We start from the raw sequence: 7,722 nt of genomic DNA on the forward strand, positions 1-7,722 counted from the left end.
CAGTTAAACTCAGAGCTCGCTCAGGGCCTAGTCTAGCTAGTCTCTTGTTTTGGACATTCTCTGTGTCTGCCTCCTGAAGACTGGGGTGACAGACCGGGGTGTTAGATGACTGTGACACCTGCTTAGCTTTGACATCAATTCTGTGGATCTGAACTCTGGTCCTCATGTTTCCATGCCATGTATGGTGATATTCTGTATATGATCTAAGAAATCAAGCGAGTCACACTAGTCAGCCACAGAGGCCGGGCAGTGGTGGTGCACGCCTTTAATCCCAGCACTAGAACAGAATATAAAGCAGGATGAGACAAGAGCTTGCTCTCTTTCCAGTTTGAAGATTTCATAAAGGTAAGAGCTCTCTCATTGTTGGCTGCTTTGCTTCTTCGATCTTTCAGATTGAACCCCAACATCTGTCTCTGAGTTTTTATTAGTCAGGCTCCATCACGCTTTATCCCCTGACCTTTATCCCCTGGTTCTTTTGATCCAGAGACTCTGAACAAAGTAAAGACCAAGTTAGATGTGGTTGTCCATACCTAAGATCCCAGAAGTGGGGTGGCAGAGGCAGGAGGACTGCTGGGCATGGTCAGCTCATGGCTGTAGTCCTAGAACTTGAGAGGGGTAGGCAGAAAAATCAGGAGTTCAAGATCATCCCGGGTTACAACTTCCCAGACAGTAGAGGCAGAGCCTGCTTAAAAACCAGCCAGCCAGCCACACGTAGATCTAAGCACGCCCGTAGAGCTAAAGCTAAGCACGCCCGTGTTCTCACGCATGCGCCCCCCCCCACACTGAGTGACCACGGCACCACCGGCAGGGTAACCCGTCTGTCTGAGCTGCACACGACCAAGATTTGCAGGGCCATCTTGGGGGCGGACTATTTTATCCACTCCTTTGATTATCATATTAGCTTTAAGTATCACAAAACTGTCGTGGAATCAAAAGTTGGGATACGAAGTTTGAGTGTTGCCATTCCGACAACTTTATCTTTGATTCTTTCATTAAGCCGAGGATACGAGCAGGTGTGTACTGTGAGTGAGAAACCCGAAAAGGTGTTTGCTTCTGTTCTGTTTCTACTGAACTCTCCAGGAGCCCCGCCCTTAAGCAAGCGAACAAGGAGGGCTGCCAGCCAGCTTCTCTGCCCCGTTCCTGGGTTGCTGGGCCCTGCTCTTTGGCACCGCCTCATACTTTCCAGGCTGTCTTAGGGCCTTTGCACTTGCTGAACCCCCACTGCCTTGTACCTGGCTAGGGGACACAATTTTCAATTAATGGACTATTAACAGATAACAAGAAAAACGCTGCAAGGGGTATCTCCAGCCCTTGGACTAGCTACTCCAGGAAGGGAGCATTCAGCAGGCTCGCGTCTGGCTGGGGGAGGGACAGCCACTGACCTTTCCAGTCTTAGAGAGGTTGCTCTGCCCTCTGGAGTGGGTGCCACATCGCAGGCCAAGATGAGGAAATGTGGGGCGGGGCTTCTGGGAACCGCAGCCAGCCATAAAGCCTCAGGAGGCTGAGCAGCCGGTCCCTGCTGTCCCGCCTCTCTTCTCTCACCCAACTGGCTGAGACCCTCAGAGTTCAAGCACCTCAAAGTCTAGGACCGGAGTCCTCTCCTAAGCTACGTGTCTTTGCCTTCTCAAGCCGCCCTCCCGCAATCAGTCATGGATCAGGTAATGCAGTTTGTTGAGCCAAGTCGGCAGTTCGTAAAGGACTCAATTCGGCTGGTTAAAAGATGCACCAAGCCCGACAGAAAAGAATTCCAGAAGATTGCCATGGCCACAGCCATAGGATTTGCTATCATGGGATTCATTGGATTCTTTGTGAAACTGATCCATATCCCTATTAATAACATTATTGTGGGTGGCTGAATGCTTTCTCTTCGCGGGAACTAGGAGCAAATAAGGGTGTGAGAAGCTTATGAAGTAAAAAGTTGCCTGTATACTTTGTGTTTTCCTTTCCTTTTTCCCTCCCCAAGAGGTTTTGTATTTCTAAACTAAAATAATTTCAAAATAAACATTTTTCCCATGACAAAAAAAAAAAAAAAAAAAAAAAAAAAAAAAAAAAAAAGTCTAGGACCGGACGGTGGTTTTCGGAGTAGCGCGACTGTAACTTAACTGGTCTTGAGTTCGTGTCTCTCCTTCTGTGGCTCTCATTTGTCCTTGTAGCCGTTATCACCGGGACTTTTGGCATGACTTGTGATCACGTGCCCTTCCACTGGAGGAATGTCATCCTCACGGGACAGGGAGTCCTGCACAAGTGTTTAGGGGGCGCAGGACATGCCGATGAGAGGATGTCAGTCAGTGAGAGTTGCTGTGTGTGGAGCAAAGACGGGAGGAGAGCACAGCCACGGGAGCCAGGCTTGCTCAGCTGGGGTTGACATTTTCTTCCTGTAGACGACAAATCTCAGTATAAATAAGCAGCGTGAAGCGCCTGCTGCCAGAGAGCTGGCTCCACCCTGTTCGATACGAGCTGGTCCCTGCACTCAGGGAAAGAAAGACTGTCTCCCCGACTCAAAGATGTGTCAAGACGTGGGTGTGGGAGAGCTAGCCCCAAAGTCATGGCCCTGGGTGGGGAGGGGTCCCGGTGGCCCCGACTGATGAACTCAGCTAGCAGACAGCCCCACATCCTGGGCCTTGGGTTGGCCCACCCTAACATCGACCACGTCTATGAGGGGACTGACTGAAGGGACCGGTCCTGTGGAGCAATAACCGCAGGATGGCCGTGACTTGGAGCAACAGCGGGACTTCCAGGGGGAGTTTGGGTGAGGGCCCAGTGATGATGGCCTGCTAGAGGCCTTGGACCAGACCAAGGACACATCGCAATGAAGGTTTTTGCGGGTGTGGCCGATTGGACTAAAGGGGTACACTGCATGACACCCAGTGCCGCTAGGGTGAACGGCGAGCTTGTTAGAAAGACAGAGAAGCGAGGTGGCTTGTGTGTGTGTGCTGTTTTTAGTCGATTTGTGGGGAGCGTTCTGTTGGAGGAGATGCCGCTGGTGTGGAGGGAGGCTATGGAGGGTCTGGGAGATGATCAGGATGGGGAAGAGTCCCGTTGCCGTCTGCCTTGTTGTCCTCTGTGGATGTGGCTAAGGATCCTAGGTGGGTCCCAGAAACTTGGAGTGGAACCCTAAGGTGTATTGCGTTTTCCACCACAGACATACGTGTGGTAAAGTCCCCTTGGGAGACACAGTGTGCATGTGTTAAGACAGTCAGAACATACGGTGCTACAAGTTATTTGGGGCCCTGAATTATTTCTGGAATTTTCCACTTACTATCTTCAGACCGCAGCTGACCCAGGGGCACCAACCACGTAAAGTGGCACTCTGGACGAATGGTGAATTTTTCATTCTGGCCTATTGACTTTTCAGCTCCCGAGCTTTCAATTGGTTCTTCTCTCCATCCGCGTCTGTTTCTTTACTGCATTTCTCTGTCTGCCTGGGGTGTCTCTGGGGACACCGTCTGTGCGCAGTCCTGCCTGTATGTTTGGAATTACTTCCTATCAGCCGGTGTTTGCAAGCATAGATTACATATTTGCCTCGAGAGGACTCTCAGAAACCGTCGTCAGGCACAGACGCGTGGCTGTGGAGAGAGTGGAAATTAGTTCCTAGTGAGGGCATTTCAAATCAGCTCAATCAGTTTGGATTAAATTCAAACAAGAGATTTTTCACTTTAAAAAAATAATGTTTTACTCTAGGGAGTTACAATTTCGGTTGACATTTTTAATGTATGCATTTTTTAAAACTGATGGGCTTCAGGAAGCTCTGATAAAATCAGAACGCGAAGAACGACCTTTCCCTTCTGTGCCTGGCTTTGCTTCTGTGGGAGTTTTGAGCCAGAGTTTGAAGAGATGTTTGAGTTTTGACGAACTTTCCTTCAGAGCCATGAGGCTGCTGAACGCTAACTTTGAACACTTCCTTTGAAGCCTGTCTCTACAGCAAACTAGACAGAAGAGTCAGCTGCTTTCCCTCACATGAGGGCTCAGTATAGACGTGTGTGTGTTCGTGTGCGACATGAACATAGAAAAGAGACTGTAAGGAGGAGGGGAGGCATAAGAGTAAAAGAACACACGCAGCATCAAAGCACGGGATGGGGATCAGCAAGAGGGGGCAGTGGGAGTGTGGGTAAAATAGATTTTAAAAGTACATTTCACAAAAGAAGGTTTTATGTGTGAAACAAAGTTTCACTCTGTCAAAGTAGGGCCTATCTGACAGGCTGTACCCATGTGCATTCTCCGGAAAATGGCCACGAGGTTGGGTGCGGGGCTTCTCTAGGTCTGGACCACTTTTGCTTTTTGCTGTCCTTTGGTGGGACCCACAATAGGCTCCTGTCATAGCTACACAGCCTCTTGTCAGGTGTTGAAGGAAGCTCAGAGACAAGGGGTCAAGAGCCCTACAAGTCAAGGTCAGTCTGTCCTGGAGTATGCCACTGGTCAGCAGCCAGAGCCTTGCTTAAGGGAACCAGCGAGTGCCCTTGCTTAGGGGTGGGAGGAGATGACACACTCAGAGCTGGTTTGGTTTGTACCTTCCTCCCTCTGTCCACCTCTTCTCTCTCCCTCCGCCCCCAACCCTTCTCTCGTCATCTTTCTACTACTCACAAGTCATTAACTTCATCATCATCACCATCATCATCACTACCATCATCACCATCATCATTATTGTTTTATTATTACCTTTGTATTGTTCATCTTTCTACACATGGGAGCTACAGAGTGAGTTCCAGGACAGGCTCCAAAGCTACACAGAGAAATCCTGTCTTGAAAAGCCACCCCCCCTAGAAAAAAAGCAAGCAAGCAAGCAAGCAAGCACACACTGTTTGGCCTCCCACATCTCACTTCCTCTGCTATCGTGTGTATCGCCATCGTGATCCCAACAGCTCACCCCGGGGAGAGGTGTTTATGATCCCCTCTAGTCATCCAGCTCTAGAATAAGTTGGGGGTCAGCAAGATGACCCAACAGGTAAAGCCCTTGCTATGAAAGCCTAGAGACCCAAGTTCTACTCCTGGAACCCCTGTATCCTGTAAAAGTGGTAGAGGAGACCCGACCCCACTGAATTGTCTTCTACCTCTGCGCATGTGCGCATGTGTGTGTTAGTCCCACTGGATGAGAAACCACGACCACTGTTGTTGTTGTTGTTGTTGTTGTTGTTTTATTTTTCTAGACAGGGTTTCTCTATGTAGCTCTGGAGAGCAGGCTGGCCTTGAACTCATAGAGATCCACCTACCTCTACCTCCTGAGTGCTGGGTTTAAAGGCCTGTGCCACTACCACCCAGCAACTACCACACTTTTTGATCCACATTTGAAGCAAGCTTCATGAAATACTGGCCAGGTCCATCCCTGGGATCCGCAGAGTATGGTGCCGAATTAACTTTAGTCAGGGACTTACAAAGGCAAACCCCACAAAGCTGCAAAGTTCCTACCTTCGTCCAATCAGGGGCAAGCATACATCCTTCTGTTCCTCCTGCCTCTGTGTGATCCGGCGTACATGGCGCAACCAAGCTTGTTTACAGAAGTGAAACATTTGGCTGTCATCGTACGCAAACAGCTTCCAGCATTCCAGAACGTTGTCTGTCCTTGGGGAAGTGGGGCTTACAGCTTAGAGGTGTTTTTGTTTCATAGATGTAAGCAGTGATTGAAACTTAAAAGATAACTTTAGCCATCGCACCTGCCTGTTCCCCCATTATACACATATAGACAGACACACATATAAATAGCAACAACAACAACTTCTCGGTGTCTTTAACCTCCATGGATACCCGAAGAGTTCTCTCCTTTTTCCCTCCTCTTGATCCTACTTGAACTTTTCAGCCCTTAGCAGCTCAGGTGTTTCTCAGGCAACCTGCTTTCTCCAAAGTGAAAGGCTTCAGACAGCCCTGGCTTTGCAGCCAGTTCCCCTAAGCATTTCCAGCAGCAAGCTAGACACGCCTACTTTCCAGGAAAACCGAAACACAAATCTAAACTGATTTATGCTTTCAGTTCAATGGCAAGACTTTAAATTGTCCTCATTTCTCTTATGAGGAAAGTCTTGGGTCCTAGTAACACCAACCACATCTTTTTTCTGACAATAGACACACAATGATTCCACCATCATTGCTAACGTTACGGCTGGCGACTACGTGAAGTCTGATTTCTTGGCTCTCCTTTGTCCTGGAGCATGTGTCTTGGGATACAGGCTGGATCTGCACTGTTTGAAGATGAGATGGAATTGAGACACTAAGCCCCTTGCTGGGCCGTGGTGGCACACACCTTTAACCCCAGCACTTGGGAGGCAGAGACAGGTGGATCTCTGTGAGTTTAAGTCCAGCCTGGTTTACATAATGAGTTTCAGGCTAATCAGAGCTACGTAGTCAGATTCCATGCCCTCCCCTACCCCCCGCAAAAAAAAAAAAAAATCAAGAGATGAAACCAGGAAGGAGGGGAAAGATGCTCCATCCATTAACCTGACGTATATTAATCCACAGTTGGGTGAGGGTAACTACCGGGTGGATTTCTAGGTTAGGGTCCGCTGGCCTAAAGAGAGATGTGTGTGGAACGTCACAGGGCAGTTGCTCAGTTCTCATCATTCTGATGTGAACTGGAATCTCCTGGGAAGAAGGCCACACAATTGAAAAATTGCCTCTATCACATTCGCCTGCGGACATGTCTGTGGGGTGTTTCCTTGATTAGTGACTGAGTTCCCAAACCACTGTGGGCAGCACCATCCCTACTCAGGGCATTCTAGGATGTATAATAAAGCAAGTTGAAAACTTGTACACCCACTGTGGAAATCAAAATGTTAGATTCTCAGAAAATTAGGAAACAATTTACCTCAAGACCCAGCAATACTGCTGTTGGGTATATACCCAAAGGATGCTCAATCATACCACAAGGACATGTGCTCAACTATGTTCATAGCAGCATTGGTTGTCATAGCCAGAACCTGGAAACAACCTGAATGGCCCTCAACCAAAGAATGGATAAAGAAAATGTGGTACATTTACACAATGGAGTACTACTCAGCGGTAAAAAAACGACATCTTGAAGTTTGCAGGCAAATAGATGGAGCTAGAAAAAAAAAACATATTGAGTGAGGTAACCCAGACCCAGAAAGACAAATATAGTATCTACTCACTCATAAGTGGCTTCTAGACATAAAGCAAAGAAAGCAAGTTGAACTGGGTGATGCTGGCGCACGCCTTTAATCTCAGCAGAGGGAGAGGCAGGCCTTTCTTTGTGAGTTCAAGGCCAGCCTGGTCTACAGAGTGAGTTCCAGGACGGCTAGGGCTGTTTACACAGAGAAACCCTGCCTCACAAAACAAAACAAAAACAACAAAAAAGCAAGCAAACAAGTTGGTGGTGCATACCCAGTAGTCAGTACTCCACTGGGCAGAGGCAGCGAGAGCTCTACAAGTTCAGGGCCAGCCAAAGCCACATAGTAAAACCCTGTCACAAAAAAGTTTTTTTTAAAAAAAAAGGAAGAAAAGAAAAATAAATTGAATAAATCATGGAAAGCAAGCCAGTAAGTAGCACCTCTGCTTGAGTTCCTGCCTTTGGGTTCCTGTCTTTGGTTCCCACAATGATATTGTTTTGATGGAGCTGGTCGTGCTGTGTTTTTAGGGGAGGTTTGTGGGAGGATTTGGAGCTTTTCTTTTCTTCTTTTTTTTTCTGGCTAGAAAAGATTGTTGTGGACTCAGAGTTTAATGAGTTAGGAATGCTGAGAGATGCAGGCACGAAGTCCTGGTTCTTGGGGTTTCAGAGCG

General features: G+C 48.0%; 1 protein-coding gene across 1 annotated transcript; it reads left to right on the forward strand.

Annotated features, from left to right (window-relative positions):
- Positions 1–1,612: 1,612 nt before the first annotated feature.
- Positions 1,613–2,016, forward strand: LOC130882714 (protein transport protein Sec61 subunit gamma). The gene has a single exon (XM_057782982.1). It carries the CDS (start codon positions 1,650–1,652, stop codon positions 1,854–1,856), a length of 207 nt encoding a protein of 68 aa, XP_057638965.1. The 5' UTR covers positions 1,613–1,649; the 3' UTR covers positions 1,857–2,016.
- Positions 2,017–7,722: the final 5,706 nt, after the last annotated feature.

This window comes from Chionomys nivalis, chromosome 1 (genome assembly GCF_950005125.1).
Source record: "Chionomys nivalis chromosome 1, mChiNiv1.1, whole genome shotgun sequence".
NCBI classification, from domain to species: Eukaryota; Metazoa; Chordata; class Mammalia; order Rodentia; family Cricetidae; genus Chionomys; species Chionomys nivalis.